The sequence below is a fragment of the Girardinichthys multiradiatus genome, chromosome 7, assembly GCF_021462225.1.
Source record: "Girardinichthys multiradiatus isolate DD_20200921_A chromosome 7, DD_fGirMul_XY1, whole genome shotgun sequence".
Lineage (NCBI taxonomy): Eukaryota > Metazoa > Chordata > Actinopteri > Cyprinodontiformes > Goodeidae > Girardinichthys > Girardinichthys multiradiatus.
Window position 1 is genome coordinate 18,299,898 of NC_061800.1, and position 23,346 is coordinate 18,323,243.

At 40.7% G+C, this 23,346-nt stretch overlaps 1 protein-coding gene across 1 annotated transcript; it reads right to left on the bottom strand.

Moving 5' to 3' along the window:
* Positions 1 to 18,401: 18,401 nt before the first annotated feature.
* LOC124871885 lies at positions 18,402 to 22,716 on the bottom strand. Its single transcript, XM_047371500.1, has 3 exons — positions 22,330 to 22,716; positions 21,647 to 22,246; positions 18,402 to 18,976 (listed from the first exon to the last, which is right to left on the bottom strand). The coding sequence occupies exons 1-3, from the start codon at positions 22,369 to 22,371 to the stop codon at positions 18,899 to 18,901; spliced, it is 720 nt and encodes a 239-aa protein (XP_047227456.1). The 5' UTR covers positions 22,372 to 22,716; the 3' UTR covers positions 18,402 to 18,898.
* Positions 22,717 to 23,346: the final 630 nt, after the last annotated feature.

Genomic DNA, 23,346 nt, shown 5'->3' on the forward strand with positions numbered 1-23,346 from the left:
GTGAGATGATTCTAGCAGTTTTCGTAACTTTACTTAATGATGAATAATATTTTTTTAATTTGTTAATAAAACAGGGGAACGAGGGCTTATTACCTCTCCACTTACCGCAATGAATGTGGTATTTAGTTAAAACAACAATAACATTTAAAGCATCTGAGAAAGCTGGACTTAAGTTATCCACATAAAATAAAATATCACAAACATCAAACGAAGGAATCGTAAGTTACAAGTTTAATCCAGTTTCTAATGTCCATCCAAAAACATTGTGAGTAATGAAATAGAAAAAAAAAGATGTTCCAGGGATTCCTCTGTTGACTTACAGAAAACACATAAATCAACACCAAAATTAAATCTTCTTTCAAGAAACACAGCCACAGGATCAATTTTTATTTTTATTTTAAAATGGGTCTCCTTCACTTTAGGAGAAATAGGCCATTTAACGAATTTGGAATGAACAAAAGTCATTGTTTTGTAATTTCCCTTCAAAGGTTTCTTGAAAGGATTTTTATTATAATCAAAGTAAATCTTTTGTCTCCTCCTATCGTTAATAATCTTGTTGTTACACTTAAACGCAACTAAGTTACAGTCGTTCACTTTTAAAGTGGGCACTGAAAAAGTCACTTTTGAATACCCCATGACATTTCTAATTAATTGAATCATTGCTAATGGGTTTGCTTTACATATCTTCTTAAACTCTTTATAACAACAACTAAGATTGAATTTTCTAATAAAAGATGAAAAATCCAAAAGATCTAAATGATCATCTAAAATATTGATAATCCTTTGCATATATGACACCATTTTCATACCAGTCTTTTATAAATATTGACTTTCTACCAACTGTAATCGCTCAATTATTTCACAGAATTGATAGATGGGGTGAAATGTTATGTTAAAATATCATTTTCCAGAACTGGAGAACTTGTTTGTGGAAGTTAGATAGTTTTACTGGAATTTAACTGATCTCAAAATCACACTTAGCATGGAATTCAATTCCTCCCACCTGCTTAAAGATGAAATTAGGAATATGAAACCATATTGAATTTTGATTGAATTTTTAGCACTTTCTGTTCTTAATACATTTTTAGATACTAGAATTCTCAAATATTTGACTTCATTTTCGACTCTAATTGACGAAATGCTTTGATGTGTTCAATTATCAGGCACCTTCTCTGGAACACGGAGGGAACACAGCTCGGTCAGACAGCTGCCGAAGCGAGCTGCCGCCGAAATGTCGAACCTGTTTTTTTTAAATAAGTGGAATCTTAATAACCTGAGTAGATATTTGAGTTCAACAAACCTACATTCTCACCCAAAAACATCTTAAAAGTTTATTTGGGGTCACACAAAACGTATTAATTACATTTTTTATTCACAATTTTTGGCACCATCATCCGCCATTGTTGCCCGAGCTCAACCAATCTGGTTCGACCTGCAGTGAATCATGGGAAATTGTGAGTCACGGACTACAAAACTCTGCGGTCGCACCGGGCTGCTGCTGTATTCCGATCTACTGGAAGTAACAAAAATTACACTGTGAACGCAATGAATGATAAAACCGAAGTGGTAAAAACAGGGGAGCTAAAATCAAGGCAGTGAATGAAAACAGGCTATGTTAAATTTGATAACCATAATATTTATAAAATTAATATTTACCATGTTATCATTTTAATGACCTCCAAATTCATATATTGTAATTTCCACATTAATCACATGTTGGTTTTTACGGCACTCAATTTTACCACGGTCAGCATTTCACACCTTAATTCATTTCAAGTTAATTTTTGTTATTTTGACCCCTCATAAGAAGAAACATGTAAATTGTGGGCATATTCAGTAGCATATTGGAGGTGATTACTCCAATCAATGGGAGAAGAGGAGGTGACACACCTCATGGCTTAAGCTCCTGGTTCAGCTTCTCAGTCTGACCACTGGATTAGGGATGGAAACCTGATGAGAGACCTACCTCTTCATCCAGGGGTGAGCATAGCATGTTCCAGACTTGAGAGATGAACTGAGGACCATAGTCGGACACAGTGTCTCGAGGAATGCCATGAAAACGGAAAACGTGTTTAACCAAGAGCTGGAGGACCTGGAAAGAAGTATAATTCTTTCTGAGAGCAATGAGATGACAGGCTTTGGGAAAACGGTTTATTATAATCAGAATGTGGGTTATAACTCTAGAGTTGGATATTCCTACAACAAAATCCAGGGAGATTTGGGATCAAGTTTATTTAGGGATTGAGGGTGGCTGAAGAAGGCCAGATGGAGGTTGTTTGCTGGTCTTGTTTCTGGAGCAGATGAAGCAGGCGAGGCCATAACTTCGGACATCATGATGTAAGGAGAGCCACCAAAATCTTTGGTTTATCAGTGCGATATTGCGGCTGATACTGGGGTGACAGGTGAACTTAACGGTGTGGAACCAATGAATAACCCTGGATTGGACATAGGAGGGGATGTAGGTGTGATTGGGTGGATCAGTGCCAGGGTATGGTTTAGACAGAAGGGCTTGGTTGACGATGTCTTTGACTTCCCAGATATGTGTACCGATGGAGCAATCCAGGGATAATAACGGTTCAGCTGAGCCTTTGTGCTCAGGAGAGAGCTGACGAGATAATGCATCGGGTTTGGTGTTCTTGGAGCCTGGATGGTAGGTAATGCTGACGTTGAAGCGAGAGAAGAACAATGACCAGCAAGACTGTCTAGGCTTAAAATGTCTGGCTGACTAAAGGTATGAGAAGTTCTTGTGGTTGGTCCAAACCAGCACCAGGGGCAGACACGTAGTTAGACCTGGGCTTCCGGGGCAGAAGCCCCGGATGTTTTCTGAATAGCCCCGGACTTCTTGATAGAAGAAATTTAGAAGTGTTAAAAAGATGCAGCCACAATATGGTACTGGACTTTACATTTTTATTTAAAAACAATCAGTTTTTTTTCATTTGTGGTCCATATAATCACCTCCCGCTCCACCAAACCTGACACTGAGTTTAAAGGAGAAGACAAAAAAAGTTATTTGCACACTCGTGGCACCGCTATTGCGCCACTACGCGCCCAGCCAGAGACGGACTCCATTCTGGAGAAGTCCAGAACAGCAGTTTACTCCAGGTCGACCTGCCTCCTCCATTCCCTGAAAAGTTACACTGAGCGGCTCAAACAGGGCTCATTTCAGAGCAACCACAGAGTCAACCGGAGAGTGGGAGCCTGGTGGGTGTGTTCAGGAACAGGTGGACACCGAGCGGTATAACCCAGACGAAGATAGCGGTGAAACCTGAATGCTCGGAATGGGCTGATTGTAAGTTGCAGCTAATCACTTATTCACCCAGCAAGACATGTTGGAGGTTCACTCTAATGAGCATCTTCAGGTTCATGATGAGGGACTTTCACCTGAGCTACAGGTGAAGGTAAATGATCTGTGATAGAAAACAGCAGCAACCTTCTCTGTGAGCTTCTAGCCGGATTTGCAACATAATGTGAAAATATCTGGTCCTTTACTTCAGTCAAAATAAAAGCATTTAATCCTAATGTATCTGAGCTCATTAAAAGGTCCTTGAGATCATCACATTGATCTCATGGTAGCAGCCAGTGTTATAGTCTAGTTCTACATGTAGACAGAACCAAGTGTTGCTCAATAAACCAGGAAAATATCTCCTGGTTCCAGTAAGACGTAGTAGAAAGAGCAAAAATAAGCCTCCCTCTTCTCTTTCATATCGTCTGTGCTGATTCTAAACATACAGCTCTGGCTTTAAAGATGCAGTATAATTAAGAAATTAATCATAGCAATTAATCACAGGTGGACCATTGATTAGTTAACTATTTTATTTTTCTGAATTACACATGTAATATTAGATAAACTAAACTAAGTATGAATGGAGCGGGAGATCGATAGACGGATCGGTGCGGCTGCCACAGTAATGGGGACTCTGTGCTGGTCCGTTGTGGTGAAGAGAGAGCTGAGCCGAAAAGCGAAGCTCTTGATTTACCGGTCGGTCTACGTTCCTACCCTCACCTATGGCCATGAACTTTGGGTCATGACCGAAAGAACGAGATCCCGGATACAAGCGGCTGAAATGAGCTTCCTCTGTAGGGTGGCCGGGCACTCCCTTAGAGATAGGGTGAGGAGCTCGGCCATCCGGGAGGGGCTCGGAGTAGAGCCGCTGCTCCTCCACGAGAGGAGCCAGTTGAGGTGGCTCGGGCATCTATACCGGATGCCTCCTGGACGCCTTCCTCGGGAGGTGTTCCAGGCACGTCCCACCGGGAGGAGGCCCAAGGGACGGCCCAGGACACGCTGGAGGGACTATGTCTCTCAGCTGGCCTGGGAACGCCTTGGGCTCCCCCCGGAGGACCTGGTGGAGGTGTCTGGGGAGAGGGATGTCTGGGCGTCTCTGCTGAGTCTGCTGCCCCGCGACCCGGTCCTGGATAAAGCGGAAGACGACGACCTAAACTAATTAAACAAGGATACAGTTTTACTGAAGGTGAGACATACATACAATATGTATACAGTTATTAATAACTGTAATATTAGTACTGATAAGGTCCAGGATGAGGCTCTATGCTATATTTCAAACACCACAACTTAACACCCTTTCCTCTCAAAGTGTTTAATAGTAAGAACTGCACCAATGTCTCACATGTTCAGTGCAGAACAAATGACTGTGTTGAAAAAATTTTCTTTTATTATTTTTGGCAGGCCAAATTTCTTCAGAAGTGGAACAAAGGGCTGAAAAGATGATGAAATAGAACAGGTTCATAAAAGAAGGAACAATTTAAAAAAAATGTTTCGAAAGCTCTTGACATTATAAAATAAATGTGTTTTAGGATTTTACCATTTGACTAAGATTTAGGAAAATCAACTTTATACCACTTTCCTTATATAAGAATATAAGAATAAAGACAATGAAGCCTCAGGAGTGGAACATTTTAATGAAAATGTAATGTTGAAAAAGGTAATTTATGTAGATGACAAAAGAAGCACATTCATCTGGCCCATAGTAAACATCTCTGAGTTTAAGAAAAACTTTTGTCAGCAAAAATTCAGATTAAGTTATTTTCTAAATAGGAGAAAAAAATGGTGAACAAGAAGGTACACAGAAGACAAGATTGATTGTTCCAGGCTTGGAAGAGGTAACCTTAAAAGGTGGAAGAAAGGGTTAGATTTCTCAAAATCACTTGAATCGCAAGTGGAAAGGACTGCAGCAGCTTATCTCCGCCCACCAACTAAACCTGCTATCTCAGAGAGACAGAAGCACACACAGACAACCCACACCTGGATTCTTGTCAGCAGGTAGAGCACACACGTGCAAATAAAACCAGAAGAATAAACAAATAGTTGAAAACCTAATCAATTCTAAAATGTAATAGTAAAGATTACTTAATTTTTTTCTTATTAATTAACTTAACAGTTAGTGCCAAATATGTTCAAAATGATGTGTGTTATGAGGGTCAAAATATAGTGTAGAACACAATGTACTCACATATCAAATCAGTAGACTTTTTTAGTACATGGGTACCACACCCAACAGAGCATTTGGTAGATATAAAAACTACTCAACTTGAGGTAAATCAAGCACAGTATGTGGGAACAACACCTTCACATAATTCCCTAGCTATATAGCTGACAGAAACAAATACATAATGAATTGGATTCTAAATGTGTTTATGTTATTCACTGGGAAAACATCTAGTAAAAATAGGAACTGGCTTTTGAAGTCAACAGTGCATTGGTGTAATCACCCATTAAGTGACTAGAACAAAAAATGGCAACGGCAGATTCACTGACAGGAAACACCTACAAAAAAGAATAGTGAAATATCGAGGGGGCAAAATAACCAGAAAACCACAATATCTAATAACACTTGAATTTAGATAAAACTTATACTTAATGCTGCATAAAATACTGCCTGTCTATATTGACATTATGACCAGCCAAAGTGTCAATATTGAACATAGCAGTAGTTTGTGTTAACTTCGCAATTTAAAGCCCATTGTTATCTTCAATCTACAAGCTTATTCTCTCATGTAAACTAAGGTCATTAATACAATCCACTTACATTGACATTATTATACAGCATAATATTATCACCCCACCATATTCTTTTTCAGCGCCATGGAAAAGGCTAAGTGTAGATGGATGAAATCATTGTGTAGTTCAAAATGGTAAATGACGTTAAAAAGGAATGATGAGTCTTCTTCTAGTTTCTAGCCCAATCCAACAACCTGATCATTTTCTGACCCGGTGTTTAAAACTACCGTACTTATGTCCAGACAGTATTAACTCAAAATATGTCTTAAAGTAATAACCCAGAAGTTATTGTAATGTCGTATTGTGAAGTTATGCCCATTGCCTCCAACCGATACTCAACCACTGTTGGAGATCTTCAGGTCTATTGGAAGGTTTCTAATAATCACCCCTGGAATAGTGCCACATGTGAACAACACATGGACCCAGATAATTTTATCTTAAGTCCTGATGACAATGCGTATTCCAACCTCCTCTCTCCAGAGCTGTGCCTCATCAGCAGGCACGATCTCTACTCAGGTCAATACCTTTATGCCCACAAGCTCACTAAAAGTCAATAGAATTTTTATTAGGAAACAATAATGGGGGTGTTGGGGTGGCTATGAAGTGTAGAAAGAAAGAAGATAAGGTGTGTGCAGAGGTAGTACATTGATTTACCCTTCATAGTTCGGTGCACTACATTTACCCAGCATAGTGCTCAAATTAGTGCCCTCCAGCTCTCTCCCAATTAGTTTCCACAGAGACGAGGTGTAAAGCCAGTCACTGGCCTCATTACCTTCCCTCTCTTTTCCTCATACTGTGCCCCCCTCTTACTGACTAACCCTGCCTTCTACTCTCAGTTTCACTATTTTTTTTGTTTGTCCCCTCTCCACTTCAGTCTCTCTCATCTTTTTTCCTCCCCTGTTTCAGTACTCATTCCCAAGCCTTTATTTGTGCTCTCTCACTCTGCCTCTCCATTTCAGCATCTGTGTATTTTCCTTCTGTTTAAAGTGCCACACAGTCTGAGGAGAGTGCATTTATTTCAGGTAGCATGGTGTGGGATTGGCTGAAAGACTCAGCCACCTGATGAACAATAGATGATGGTGTTCTTTTGTCACTGCAGTGATGATAGTGCAAAAGCCCTTCAACTAATGTAGAATCATTTTAGTATGTTTTCCCTTTAAACCTCAGGGCATACTGTGCATTAAAGCAGGCACACCTCGTTCTTCTATGACATGTTGAAATCATCAACATGGCACAAACAAAACATTTACCATCTAACTGACTAGCTGCATGCTTGGATAAAACAGTTTTTTTTTCTGTCTCTATCCCCATCACCACCCAAGGCATGCTTGTCATATCCACAGGGCTGCATGCAGGATTATGTGTGTATGTGTGTCTCTACCTCCTCTGATTGCTGAGTGTGATCGGCAGATACGTCCTCACAACTGGAGCTCATCAAGCCCAGTTAGGAGGAGTTTAAAGAGGAGTGGATCCCCTGTGGCAGATGCCAGATTGTTTTGCTCCATTAGGGGTCATCAGGCCTACAACTTCTTAGTTCCTGCATTCTTTCATGTTTCATTCTTACCTTTTGTTGTCTCCTCCTCAGCAGGCCAGAGAATTAGATGCTGGTTCACTAGTGCCCTGGAGCCACGTGGAAAACTTGGTGATGACAACTGACTGGTTCAGTCCAGATCCACAGAAGCAGAGCCTCAGTCCAAATCAATAAAACTCCAGTGCTGCCCACACCATCACAACTCTTATCATATTTTTGCAGACCCAGCTGTATAACTAAGATATAGATGGCCTGAATGTAGTTTTCTTCATGACCCGTGGACACCTGCTGTGCATACTTTACCTGGGGATTAGATGACAGCAGGATGCACTGTGAGAGGATGACAGTTCTTGGGAGTATGTGTGAGTCTATGATTCAAACATGTTCTGCAGGAAAACCTGTGACTGTGACATGTAAATGGAGTGATGCATGTCAGCTAGTTTAGGCGGTCAACTCGTGCTGCATATATGCTCTACAAATAATCTACCTCACCCACATCAAACGTACCCTTCAAATCTGTGTGGTCTATTTAACTTGAATATTTCCTACCTTAAAACTGGCCTGCTTTTAACCTAGGCACCTTGGACTGAAATACTCTCATTACTCCATATCATGCAGAGAAACGTGTTCAAAGAGTGATGGGATCAGAACCAAGGAAAAGATGTAAATGTACATATCCTTTTCAACAGGTTGGTTATTGCTGCATGCAGAAGAATATTCTGGAAAGGTTCAGGAGTATGAAAAAAAATACAAGCTGTTAAATTATCTTAAAATTTAATCTTACCAAGGAAGTGTTATAGTGGGTCACAGGGGAGCTGGTGCCTATCTCCAGCAGTCTATGGGTGAGAGGCGGTGTACACCCTGGACAGGTCACCAATCCATCGCAGGGCAACACAGAAACATACAGGACAAACAACCATTCAAACCTAAGGACAATTTAGAGACCAATTAACATAACAGTCATCTTTTTTTGGACTGTGGGATGAAGCCGTAGTACCTGGTGATGCGTGCACGGGGAAAACATGCAAACTCCATGCAAAAGACCCCTGGCCGGGAGTCGAACCCAGGACCTTTTTGCTGCAAGGCAACAGTGCTACCAGCTGCGCCCCCATGCAGCCAAGAACAAATTCTCATTTATAATAAAGATCTGGCAAAAAGGCAGCATGCAAGGCAGCTAAACCATGTATAGTGAATTCCCTGGTAAAGAAAGACCACAATAATTCATGTTATGTTACAGGTTTACGTTCCATGATCCTAATAAATGGCATACCTAATAAAATTGAATGTGAACAGAAAAATTAAGTGGCTTTTCATCACATTACAACCATAAACATTTTAATAAAATACGCAGCAAGTAAGCCCACGGTAACTCTGGAAGACCTGCACAGTTTAGATGGGAGAATCTCTTAAGAGGAGAATTATTAGTTGTTATTAGTTGTTCACTCCACAAATCCAGCCTTTATGGAAGAGTGTGAAGAATGAAGCCATTGTTGAGACAACATCCTAAGATGTTGGGTTGGGGTTTAAATGTTGTCACTAACAAGTAGGGGATACAACAAAGATGTGGAAGAATATGCTCTGGTTAGATTAGAATACATGTGCATCTCACCCTGAACAGACCATCCCACTGGGGAAACATAGTGGTAACAGCATCATGCAGTGGTGGTGCTTCTTTTTAGTAGGAATAGGGAGGCTGTTTAGATTTGATTTGGAGATGGATGGAGCCAAATATAGAGCAATCCTGGAAGGAAATCTGCTAGAGGCTGTAAATGACTTGAGACTGGGGTGGAGGTTTACTTAAAGCAGGAGAACCACATAAAAGTACAGCCAGAGCTACAATGTAATGGTTTAGGTCAAAGCACATTCATGTGTTTTTCCAACATTTTTAAAAAATGTTGGAAAACGTATCACAATTATGTACCACTGTCCCAATAAAATACAATGATGTTTGAAAAAATGAGGAAACATCCAATGTCTGAATACTTTTGCAAGCCACTGTAAATTACTACTTTTCTCCAATAAACGTTTCTCATAAAAAGCTTGAGAGGTTTTCTTTGTGAAATCTGGGCCAGACATTTGTGATCCTCAGAAGATAAAGCCTTCAGACATTGGTCATCCAATGGCTCCAGTGATAACATCAGGTTGTATATCGATATCCAGTTTTCTCACATGTTCACAGTTCTGAAAATCTCTGGTTATATTACCCATAGGAAGCAGCAATGTCCTCATAAGACTGGCCAGATTCTGTGCAAAGTTGATTTTGTCAGCAGTCTGTCTTAATTTTTGGTACATTCTGAATGTGACAGTGTGTGATGAGAGCAAATAACTGCAGAAAGAATGAACACTGACCACATGTGCATATTGATGAAATATGCAGCCCAGAAATTTGTTCTTCTCCTAAGCATCATCTTCAGTGTTATTCACTCACATCTGGTACATCTGGTACTGATGTCAGCAAACAAGGAAACATCATCAATATGTATTTAGATTAGATTTAGATTTTTTTGTATTCTCATATTAAGCTTATTAGCATTTAAGTATCACAATAAAAATCTAGTCTAACATTTTTTTCGATATTTTAAGCTGCTGCTTCTTTTTCCAATATTGGCAGAAAACAGATATGTTACATGAAAATAAACCAAGTTGTTTCTGTTTAAAATAAATCCTATGACAGAAACACACAGTAACACATCATTGGCCACAGAACAGAGGATTTTTGCCAGCAGGAAAGCAAACACCTTTTCCTTCTCAGATCACACCCCCAGCAATTTCTTCCTGGTTCCCTCGCCCTTCGACCCTCCCTCCCCTCCACGGTAACCCTGAGAGAATCTGGGTGAGGTGTCAGGCCGATGTGCTGAGTGCAAACAAAAGCCACCCTGTCCATCCTAGACCCAGATGTTCCTTACTGATCCCCCCTGTGTATTTGGCTGAATGTAACCGCTGCAAAACTTCCCTCTAATTCACTCTCAGTTCATGCTCTCCGATTGTGTTGTTCTCTACTAAGCTGTAGAGTCCCGTATGACCGTCAGAATCAAAGCTTAGTGCACAGCAACAATCAACAGTTTAGTGCTTGCAACACATTCTTTTGCATTTATTATCTTCTCTCACCCCCCCCCCCCCCCCCCCCCCCCCCCCCGCTATCACCCCCTCTACAGACCCCCAGTTTGTTGTTTCTGGTTAATAGTGTAGCACGTCTCAGTGTCTGATGTTGCAGTTGGTTGCCGTGGCACCACAAAGAGGCTGTCTACCTTTCCGGTAGAGACGCAGTGGTGACTGGTTGCCAAGGAGTAGATTTCAGGAAGGAGGCGTGGAGGAGGGAGGGTAAAGAGAAGGTCTGGCAGACATAAAAAAAAGGGAAAAACACAGAGAGAGAATCTGGAAAATAAAATGTAACTTAGCAAGGGAAGGTGGTCTATCTTTTGGGCATTTGCCATGATGTTTAAACCTTGTTAACCTGAATAAATATAAAAAGCTGTTTTCAAATGATGATTTCCTTTATTGAGGGAAAAAAGGTATCCAAACCAACATTTCCATATATATCACTATATACATATATGCCTGATTACTACCATACCCATATAAAAAAGAAATCACCTAAATTGAACTTGACTTATAATATGAAGTAGGCTAAAAGCAAAACATCATGTCCTGATGTAAAGAAATTTATGACCGGATGAGAAACAAACGAAGGAAAACGAAAAAACTATGGTAAACTATTTCAGTAGTGACCTGCCTACCTAAATTACTCAAAGAACACATCAACAACTCCAGGAGCTCAGTGTCTATGATTCAACAATATGAAATAAACAGGGCAAAAAACCACATCCATGGTAGCAGTCCTCAGGCCAGTGGTTCACAACCGCCTGCGCCATTTTGCTATAACACTGGTACCCCGCCAGTGTTTTCTTTCCCCTAGGATATTGATGTTGGAGGTGGGGGTTCACAGAAGACTATATATAGATATATATATATATCTATATATAGATATAGATATAGATAAAATCTAAAATGTTCTTCTACCTGCTATATTTATATATCGTTTCTATATCTTTTTCCTTATCTTCTTCAACTCTCTCCATCTTTGTCTCTCTTTATCACATCTTTTATCTGTTTCTGTTTCTTCCCACCTTTCAATCTTTATCTCTTGTCTCTCTTTATCTATCCATCATGTATGTATTTAATTACCAAGCTCAGTCTTTTAAAGTCAGGGGGATAATTTCACCTCCAACAGCCAAGCCAGGTCAAAACCTTTTATTCTGTGGTGACTGGACTTCAGCTGCGTGTCAGGGGCAGGGCATGAAACACTTGGGCTATTTTGTGTACCTCCACCATATGTACCAGGAGCAGGAGAGTTAGCCCTGCTGCTTATGCCATCAAAACGAAATTATACAATCTTAAAACCCACAGATACCCTTGGCTGCTTTCCAGGTTTTGGTGGCGTGTTTTTCTGTGCGCTGTCTGTCCGCTGTCGGGAGCATGTGTTCACCTGCGTGCGAGCTCACGTAAGTCAGCGTGTCAGCGTCGGTGACACAGAGTATGAGGGGTGTGTTTTCGTCCAGCTTTTGTCAAGTTTGGCCAAAAAAGGAGGTTAGCGACAACGCAGGGACAGAAATATTGTATTTAATCTCTTTAACTTGAATATTTAAATCTTAGGCATTTTATTCTCTTCACTCAAATTGAACAATAAGAAAACTCTGTTACCATGAAAGTGAAAAAATTATCTAAATAAATACTAAGTCAACATAAATAATAAACCGGCTTTCGTTTCAACAAAAACTGGATCTCTTTTGAATTAGTCCCCAATAAACAGATATTTAAACCTAAAAAATCAGCAACAGAACACTTAACAAGATAACTTTCAGGCTCACTATATCAGTTTGACGTTGTTTTCATCATTTAACTGAGCTTTAATGAGACACCTGAGATAGCTTGTCCTTGTCCTTGATAAGCTTTGATAGATCATTAGCAGAGCATCGTGCAGGTGAACAGCAATGACACCCTTACTCTAGTCTTTCTCACCTATAGTTGCTTTGTTGTAGTTTATAATATTTTTGTCTCTTTTGGCTGATAAAAGCTTGGTGTATTTTACCCCTGGGTCATAATAAAGCATCACACATCCAAGAATCATCTCTACTAACTGATAATATTTACCTGTAATCTTGGAAATAAAACATGAAATGTTTCCAGGTACCCCCTGCAATGTGCACCGTACCACTAGGGGTGTGATTGAGAATCACAACCACAAAGGCCCATCTCACATTTCACCAAACACATCATGACGATCCAGAAGACCTTTGGGAAAATATTTTGTGGTCTGAAGAGGCAAACATAGACCTCATATATAAGGTCTATATATCATTAAATCTGACATGAAAAATACACTGCACTACAGAAAAGAAGATCATGCTTGCAGTCAAACAAGGTGGTGGTGGTGGTGTGATGAACTGGTGCTGCTTTGCTACTTCAGGACCTGGACAACAACCGTAATTAATTGAACCACAAATTCTGCTTTCTGGCAGATAATCCTAAAGGAAATTGTCCAACCATTGGTTTGTGACCTTACACTAAAGCATATTTGAATTATGCAGCAGGACAAAAATCCAAAACACTGCAATAAGTCTACCTGTGTATATTTTTATAAAACCAAAGTGAAGTTTGGTAGTGGCCTGGTCAAAGACAGCACTTAAACCCAATTGAGATGCAGTGACATTAACCTAAACAGGCTGTTTGTGCTTAACAATCCTCCAGTGTGGCTGAATTAAAATATTTCTGCAATGAAGGGTGGACCAAACGTCCTCTCCGCAATTTAAAAGTTTCACTGCCATTTATCACAAATGCTTGATGGATCTCGTCAAAAGTGGCAAAGCCAGGTATGAGGTTAAAGGGGTAATTACTTTTTCACACAGGGCAAGGTTGGTTTGGATAGCTTTTTTCCCCCTTAATAAATGAAAGAATATTTTAAAACTATATTTACTCTGGTTATCTTTGTCTGATATTAAAATGAGTTTAATGATCTGAAGCAAGTGAGATAAAAAAGCAAATATAAGAAATCCTTACGGGGGAAACACGTTCTCACATGGTGTAAAATTGGATTGAGCTAAATACATAGAATGAGATACGAGATATCTCTCAACTTTTGTCTGCATATTTGTTTTCTTATGAGAAGAGAAACATCATTAAGTCATTGGGGTGCAACTTGCAGATTGCGTTGTGGGTGGAAAATGCCATTCACAGGCTCCACAGCGCATATTTATGTCATTACAAGCACAGGCATGGCCGCTGAAGGAATTGATGGATTGCGCTGTTCATCAGTGTTTCAGTTAAAGGTATTTCCCTGCGAACCAAAAGGTTTATGGTGATGCAAACACATAAATTCCCATACACAGAATATCACAAGTGCTTATAAAACATATAAAAAAGCTGACTCTCTGCCTTCAAGCCTTCGCACAGTGTTTTTTGCGGTAGTTAATCTGATTCCATAGCAGGCAGGGTTGTGTCAGAGATGTCTCTTTTTTATCAGAGAGCTGCTCCTACATCAATGAGATTGTCTTTATCTGCCTGCTTGCAGCTTGGGCTCAGATTCTGCCCTCTATATACGGGTGCCGGGTTTGTGGGAGGCATGTGGGCGAAGGTGCATGGCATCCGGCCTAATGCACAGCCTGGAGAGAAATACTAACACTTCATATTCACTGTGACTTCAACACCGCCACAGTTGAGGCTCTCACATTTGGATGGAGATTTTCGCTGAATGAGTCACAGGTTTGAAAGATATTCCACGGGACATGGTCTTCTAATTTTGTTGTGGTGTGAAATGAAAAGAGTCGACTGAATGCTGTAAGCAGGCGTCCACACAGAACCGTCAGTCTTATGACTGCAGGATGTTCTCCGTGTCGTCTTGCTTAATAACAAAAAAAAACTGTTTGTAGAGACCTCACCACAAGTGCTCCTCCACAGAACCTAGGAACGCCTTTTGCGTTCAACCCAGGATATTCCCCGCTGCACCGCATTCCACTGTTGCTCCGTTATTCTGGACAGGGTCCCTGGCTCTTCCTGCCAAAGCCCTCCCATAAACACACATCCAACCCTGGAGTCCTCGCCTTGCAGGGGGCATTCCAGAGGTGTAAGTTGTCCAGACTCTCTTCCATGCTCAAACACATCCAAACAAACAAAAACAAAAAAACAGTACAAAAACAGGGCTATTACCTTTGACCTAAAAATAGAAAAGGAAAACCTCACCTCTGCCTGGACAGCTCAACAGGTCGTCATTTTGTCCAGTCTTCTGCTATGTTACAGATAAAATTTTATAAGGTGATTGATTATAAGAGTGCCAACATTATTCTTACAGAAATCGCAGAACTGTGTAGAGACAGTCACTTTATGTTTACAGGATAGGCCAAATACCCCAAAGATGTGCCCGTCTCTTCATGGGAATTCTCTGTTATTCATGCTCTCATTGCAATTACAGCACTGAAGAATGCAGGCATCCCCATCCTGGAAAGAGGCAATATTTTTTCTTTTGTCCCTTGCAGGGTTGTTTACATGTTGCAGTGCAATTATTGGAACTAACAAAGAACATTTGCTTTACTGCTTCGGTACAAGCGTATGTAAAAAGTCAAAAAGCTCTAGTAATGTTAACATATAAATGTGTATACCCTTGAACTTATTCTTTGCTGAAGCACCGTTTTGTTCTGTTTTAGCGGTCAGTCTTTTTGAGTTCACATCTGCCATCAATTATTTTGAATCTGTGGAACCTGAAATAAAGCATATCTGTCCTAGTTGGACTGACTTTTTCTCATTTGCATCCTTTATCTGAAGCCATAGTTTAGTAAAGAACACTGAAAGAATCATAGTATATCATATATTTATATCATAATATATCACGAAACAAAATGCAACAACTTTAGTGAGACTTAACTTTAGTCACAGTTGTATTTTGGGTTAAAGAAATTGGTTGATTCTGGATTATAATTACAAAATAAATGTTTGGAAATCCAAAACATCTACTTGTGATTTTTTTTCCATTATTATTATTTGCTCTAATTCTTAGTCTTGAAAGGAATACCATTCTATTCAGATTTGTAATTCGAATTCTCAAATATTAATGCTAGATTATAAAGATGAGACTAATTAATTTAGCCATATACATTTTATAAATGCTTTATATGCATGAATATAGGCTATTGTTGTGTTTCCATAAAGAGAGTTTTATTTTCGTAAACTTTAAATAACATTAATGACATATATGTGAGAAAATATTTAAATTCTAGAAAGGTTCAACAATACTTTATTTGTACACGTAGGTAAATTTGGTTTGCACGCTGACACACTTTGGAGGAATAAAACATCTTAACATGACCAGAACCAGAACCATAAAATACAGTTACTCAAAATTCTGAAGACTCCACAAATCACATCAAAGGTCACAGAAGAGGAGAGCAAGGCTTAATGATCAAGACAAATAAAAAAATAATCAGATAAACAGGAAATAAAACCAAAATGAAACCAGAATAAAACCAGACTGGCAAAAAATAAGTAAAAGAACAAATAAAATATAACAAAAAAAAGGTTATCAATAAATACTAAAGTTGAATAAAATATAAATAAAAAATGTAAAATCTGTAGGAACAAAGCTGTTTTTACATTTTGTCTCACATTTTGGGACTAAGAATGTTGGGTTCAGAGGGCAGGAGCTGGAACTCTCTGTGAAGGGGATTGGCGTTGTTGTTTAGAACAGAAAAGGCAGTCCGCTGTACCTGCCTGCTGTACAGGGATGAGACTGATTGTTGGGACCCTCAAATCAGTCTTAATAACACTTTAACTATATGCTGGAGTGAATTGCTATCTTTCTTTTGACACCAAAGAAAAGGATACAACAGATTTGATAAATGCACGTTAAAAACAGGCCACAATGGTTCAACCTATATTTTAATGGCAGAGATTCCTTAAACGGAAAAGGAGCTGATGAGCATTTTTGCACATGGCCTCACAGATAGGTTCAAAGTTCAATTTATCATCTACAATTGTCCCAAATTATTTGTAAGAATGCCTAATTTCAATGGCATGAGATTTAATTAAAGTGACTTCGTGCTTGTGAGGTTTTCTCCTGAAATTACTGATCACGTTTTTGGTCTTATCAGCGTTCCGTTGGAGGTAAGACTCCTCAGACCACTGAAAGAGGTCATCAGTTACCGGACTGTGGCTGCTTTCATTCTCCTGGAGAAGACGAACAACAACAGAATTATCTGCATACTTTATTATAATTCTGTTGTCATATCTGCTCTGACATCCTAGTATACAGAATTATTTACTCTCACACTCTGTCTTGTTATTACAGAATTCAGGATCCAACCCAGCAGATTGTTACTTAAAACTTGCTTTCATTTATGTATGCTGACTTTAATATAACTAGAAATGTATTTTTACTAAGAAAACAAAAGAAAAATTCCCCTCATTGTCTTCTGCAACTGTAAAGCATGATAAAGACTTCAAAATTCTCAATTTATTTATGCTACTTATTATATAGAGACTTATTTCCTATATATTACAGTGCTTAACATAGAATGACGACTGATTTTTATTAGACTAATATTGTTTTGGGCTGCACGGTGGAGCCATTGGTAGCACTGTTGCCTTGCACCAATAAGATCATGGGTTTGACTCCTGACCACTCCTATTGGCAACAAAAGTACTATTTACTTATTTTTAGGAATAAAAATAAGTAAAAAAAATATATCGAAATATAAATAAATTCATGCATTAAAGGGTTATGTTTAAAATATGGGGCAGTTTAATATCTTACATTGAGACCATGATGTAGCTATGTCAATATAGGTCTAACTCAACAGTTACAGCTACAGACTTCCATAATAATCTTGTTATTTATATCCTGAACACTTTGCAGTAGCAGTAAGATAAGTTTAATTGCGGCACTAGTAGCCTTTATTAGGGTTATTTTGTTTTTCTTTTCTGAAAGTAAATGGACAAGCAGCGAGGCGGAGAGAGAGGGAAGACATGCAGCACGGGTCACCGGGGCCAGGACTGAAACATCCACAGGGATTCAAAGCCTCGACTGCCACACCACACGCCACACCCGTTTACTCTTTGTTTTAATATGGCATGAGAACTCATATCGTTCATTTCGTGTCATTTCCAGTTAATCACGTGAAGACAAAACTTGCAAGAAGTTTTTAGAAGTTTTTCTCCAGCTTCAGAAACTCAGTCATGTAATTTAGTGACTAGTATTTCAGCTGCCTTCTGATCACCTCTTCCAGGACACGGGATATTTCAGACATGTGATATGAGCGAAGATTTAAATCTATAAAAAAAAAATGACCACAGCCTTATAACATGGATTTCCAAAAACATACAAAACACACCAGAAAACTGGCCGCGCAAAACATAAATATCCCTGACATTACACCAACAACAGATGGTTTCCTGATTGTTATGCTGATTCACTAGCAAGGACCACGCCTCAGGGATATGTGTTTAAAGGTTTATTAAAGTAAGAAGCTGAAGGGATGGAAGAACTGGAAGTAAGGATGAAGTCATCTGAGGAGACAGGTCTGAAGGCATGGGAGAAAAAATCTCAGTGTGTGGGTACAGTCTTGATCTGAAAGCATGGTATGAACATGATTTGATAATGATTCCGCGATGAATAATTGAACAGGTGTGTATTTATGGAGGATGACCAGGTGAAGCAAGAAGACAGATTAACTAGGTGCAGGTGAACCGAATAAAGTTGATTGACAGGACAAAACGTGGCTTGAGCAGAACGGAAACTCTTGAATACAAACTAACAGAAACTAGAAAAACATGAAACTAAAGCATAACCAGGAAAATAATAAACAGAAGCATGATTCAAAATTTAATTGTGAAACAGACCAACAAAACCCAAAAACACCCACAAATCATAACAGATGTAGCGGGATGAGGATGATGGGTCGAAGGGAAGGATAAGGGATGAGGTGAGAAGGGTTTTAGGGTAAGGGAGGGTGGGGTCAAAAGAACGTAACAGACTGTGAAGGTTGGGTGAGCTTGGTAAAAGTAGACAGTTGGGTAATTAGAGGTGTGGTTTAGGCGTGGCCCTGCTCCCAAACCTAAGTTAACATAACATAACTTAATTTCACTAGCAAGGAATATGCCTCAAGGATATGAGTTTAAAGGAGAGTGAAGCTGAGGGTATTTTGGCTATGAATGGAGATATCTGAGAGGCACGGATGAATAGAGCAGTTGAGTAACGTGAAAGGATGTGAGGCTGTTCCATCCTGAAAAGTAAGCAGACAGAGTGTGGGGAGCGAGGCTGTTAAGGATGGCTTGACAGGAGTTGGAGATACTGGCTAATTGTGGAGTTAGTTGAAGATCGTTGAAGAGAACGGTGGGATTGGAGTTGGGTTGGTGTCCGACTCTGGTTCCAAGAGTCTAAACGTCTGGAAAGAGAAGCAAAACAGAGCATCAGCAATACAATTCCTGTTTCCTGGAACATGAGCTCCGCAAAGCAGGAATTGGTGTTGGGCGAATATGAGGGTGAGCTGACGAACAAACTGCATGATTTCTGGAGACCAAGAACGACCTTTATTAATAATTTCTACCACTGCGGTATTGTCTGTATGGATGAGAATGGACTTTTTAGACCATTTGTGCCCCCAAAGGATTGCTGCTAGGATGATGGGATAAAGCTCATAAAGAACTGATGGGGGAGAAATGAAGTTATCCTGGAGAGAACTGAACTCTGGAGGCTTTTTCGATGTGAACCACCTGCCATTGTAGTAGGCTCCAAAACCCACTGAGGGCGTTGCATCTGTGTAAAGCTGAATGTCTTTGGGGTGAGTAATTAAATCATTATAGAAAAAGGATATGCTGTTCCAAGAGGACAGGAAATGATGCCAAAGACGCATTTCAATTTTGCATGAGCTGTTGAGGATGAGTGAACCATGAAGAGAAGGGATGCTAGCTGCTTTAGACAAGAGATTAGAAATGAAGTATTTTCCTTGAGGAACAATACGAATGGCATAATTCAGGTGGCCGAGAAGTGTTGACAACTGTTGTTTGGAACATCTGTCAGCAAGCAAGAAGTTTGAGAGGAGTAAGAGTATTGCGATTCATTTTCTCCAGAGGCAAGGATGCTTTACAAGAGGATGAGTCAAGAGTAACACCCAAGAACTCAACTGAGGTGCATGGACCGATCTCTTCAGAGGGGTGCCCAGGTCTGAAAAGACCTTGGTTAGAGCACGAAGACCCTGGCTTGGAGGAGAGGAAGGGGAGGTTACGATCAGGAAGTTGTCAAGAAGATGCACAACATCAGGAGGTTTGTAGTTGTTAATGAGGATCCAACATGACGTTCTCACAGAGCCAAATATTTTTGGGCTACTTCCACAGCCGAAGGTGAGCTGTACAGCGAAGTAGTAAGTGCCTTTCCAGAAAATGCCAAAGAAGCACCAGAAATCAGGGTGGATAGGGAGGACTTTAAAGACGCTGGTGATATCTGCTTTCGAGAGCCAGGCTCCTTGGCCGGCTAACCGAATGAGTGTGATGGCATGATTAATGTTTGCGTATTTCATGGAAAAATTCTGGAAACTAATTGGTGCTGTTGATACCAGGAATGTGAGAGCCATGAGGAGCTGACAGGTCTATGATCAATCTTTTCTTACCGGAGTATGGAACTGACTCGAAAGATAGGAAAGGGTGGCTGACAGAATGCGCCTATCATAAATCCTTCCTTGACCTCTTTGGATATAGAGTATCCACCGTGTCTGGTTCTGAAAGAGCAGATTGGAGATTGTGACAGTGGTAGGTGGAATTGGGAATGACTTCTTTGCCCAGGTGGAAACCTTAAACGAACCCATTACTAAGAAAGTCTGCGAATTCTGTATCGGGGTGATTTTTTATAGCAAATGCGAGAGCATTTACCTTAATGGGTGTGGAAAGGTGCTGGCTTAGTCAATCCACTTGGGACGAGGATTGTGAGGGTATGAGTTTCTGGTGTGGGCACTGCTGCAGAAGGAGCAGCTGCGCAACAGTCTGCAGTTGGAGATGGAACAGCCAAGGTCATTGAAGTTATTGCAAATCATTCTACTTCCCTGATACAAAATAGGGCGGCCTTGCCTATCCACACCCTTAGTGACTGGAAAATTGACTGAAGTGCATGTGTCACTGGGTTTAGAAGTAATGGGTGGAGGAGGAGCGGCAGATGGCAGCCGATCAAGAACTGATGACCTGCGAGATGAGGGACGACAGCGGAGAGGGATAACAGCAGCATATGTGGTGGCTGGGTGAGGAGGAGCACCACAAAGACTGCATGATGAGGAGGATCGAGCAGCGAAAATATGGCAGTATAAGTTCAGAATCAAGAGAACCCCAGTATGTGTCCTGATTAAAAGAGGATGTGATATTGATAAAAACTAGTACCTCCAATGCGGAGAGCCACGTCAAGAATAATGGAAAGATAGTCATCCAGTTCTGACCTATGGTCAGGATAGTCTGAGCCGATAATGTCCCTGTATTGTGAAAAAACCAGGGCAAATTCAGTGGAAGTAAGATCCTTAGAGCGAGAACCTAATGGTTGGCTTAGCTGGATGACTCCTAAACTAGTCTGTAATTCCCTAGACTGATTGAGACTAACTAGAGATGGCCAGAGACGTAGGGCTAAATCTATATAATTACCGTGAAGGATTTATAGATGTAAAGTGGGAGAAACAGTGAAAGGGCAATGAGTAGATGAAGGTGGTTGTGGAGTGGAACTGCAGTGGCAAGGGTATAAGGAGTATTGTTATGAGAAAGCACATGTGAAAACCGGGGAGGGAAAGGGGAGGGATTAGGTTTGGAGGGTGGAAAGAAAAGAGCAGTTGGAAATGTAGGTGGAAGCCCAAGAGCAGTAGGCTGTGATGAGTGAACAGGAGCCAAGAGAGAGGATGAATGAGGCTCCTGACATGACTGAACAAATTGAGGAGCTTGAAAGGAAGCAGGCACTGAAATTTGTGCTGCAGAACAAAGGGTAGAAGAAAGGATGGATGGATGAAGGATTGTATTTTATGAAATAAAAGAGGAGAAGAGCTGAGACAGCTCAGACACAGAGGGAGCAGGCACAGGGGAAATACGACCTGGTTCGCACTAGGGGGAGCTGTTGATATGGACTCTGGTCTGGAAGCCAGCTGGGCAGTGACGTCACCGGAGACGTTCATTGAGGAAGCAGATGTTGAGGAGGAAGCCGGACGCCCAGGAGGTATGGAAACTGCTGCTGGTGACGAGGGAGTTGTTAACAGCTGAAAGAGCCTTGATTTGTTGTCACAATGGCTGAAAGGGATTCCTTTTTCTTTGAGTGCGTGCTGAAGGCGAGCCACGGTCCAGTTTTTAATGTCGAGTTGGGTTGAGGCGGCTGACGAACCTTGCAGCATGGATGCGACGGCAGCGTCCGTAGGAGAATGCCGTTGCTGGCTGAGTGAACATGTAGATATTTCGCTTCTGAGAGCAATGCGGCCATGGGTCTTGGACTTTGATGAATGAAGAGAGTCGATTTCAGGTTGAGGCCAAGGTGAAGGAGTTGTGGAGTGAAGCTGAGATTGATGATCAATGATCAGGGAACGCAAACGGCTACGACGAGAAACTTGTCTGATGACTGGAGGAGGAGAGGTTTCTGCAATGAACGGAGTGTTGAGGATGTCGTCGTCTGACTCGGATGGAGTCCAGGTTCTAGGATGGCACTAGGAGGAGAGGTACAGTAGGTGGTTAGATATAATTATGAAGATGATGAGTAATGGGTTGATATAAAGTGAGTGGGGCTTACTGATACAGAGATAGTTGGAGTTCCTGGAGAAGGTGAGTCCATCCACAGCTGTGGTTGACAGGAGTTTACTGTATGGTGGTCAAGTGATGTTTTGGCCTTATTTGCTTCCAGGTTGGAGATGGTGAGTGGTGGTGTGTACAGGCAGGTGAGCGGAGGAGAGGCAGAAGTAAGGATTCTTATAGCAGTTACCAGGAGGGCTGTCAGATTAGCGGCAGAGAGGACAGGGATCCAGGTAGATGTTCTCCACGCAGACACTAGGATCAAGAAGGTGGATCACTGGAGTCCAGGATTCAAACATCAATGTAGGAATCTGGTTTCTGTAAGGGGAGACAAGGGAGGTTAGTGTCAGAGCTTCGAGGAGCAAGAGCAAAAACATGAGAGCTTGAAGACTACTCATGTTAAAACAATCTTGCGTCTGTGTCAGAGAGCCAGCTCCCCTTTAAGCTCCTCCTGATGAGCCTTTATGAGCTGCAGCTGTGGAGCCTGCATCTGCTGGTCACACCCAGGAAAGGAAGGCGGAGGAGAAAAACACCAAACAACCTGCTCACAGCTCTGTGGATATGACAGTCACAAGATGTAGTTATATACAGACAGTTGTAACCTTCAAATATCTCATATAGTTTTATTTTCTTAAAAGTTCCGAAAACTTCAGAGATTGGAGGGAAAAAGCTTGATAAACAAGAACAGATGAATATACCGTCTTTTTCCTGTATAACATCAACTTCTAAGACCTGAAGCCCCACATGGACAGACCACAGTAGAACTTTGCTTGTAAACACCACCTTGATGTTAGTAATATAATGAGGACAGAAGTCAGAGGTCCTGAAGTACACCTTGAGGTTTAAACTACATTTAGCAGGCGATCCAAATGTACTTTAAGGAAGAAAAAGTTCTACGGTGCTGGAACAAAGAAGTAGTTAAATATTTAGATTTCACTTCTTTGGTTGTAAACGTCTTGAAATATAGCTACACAATTTTTCGTCAAGATTTAAGTCGTTGACAAAGTAAATTCAAAAG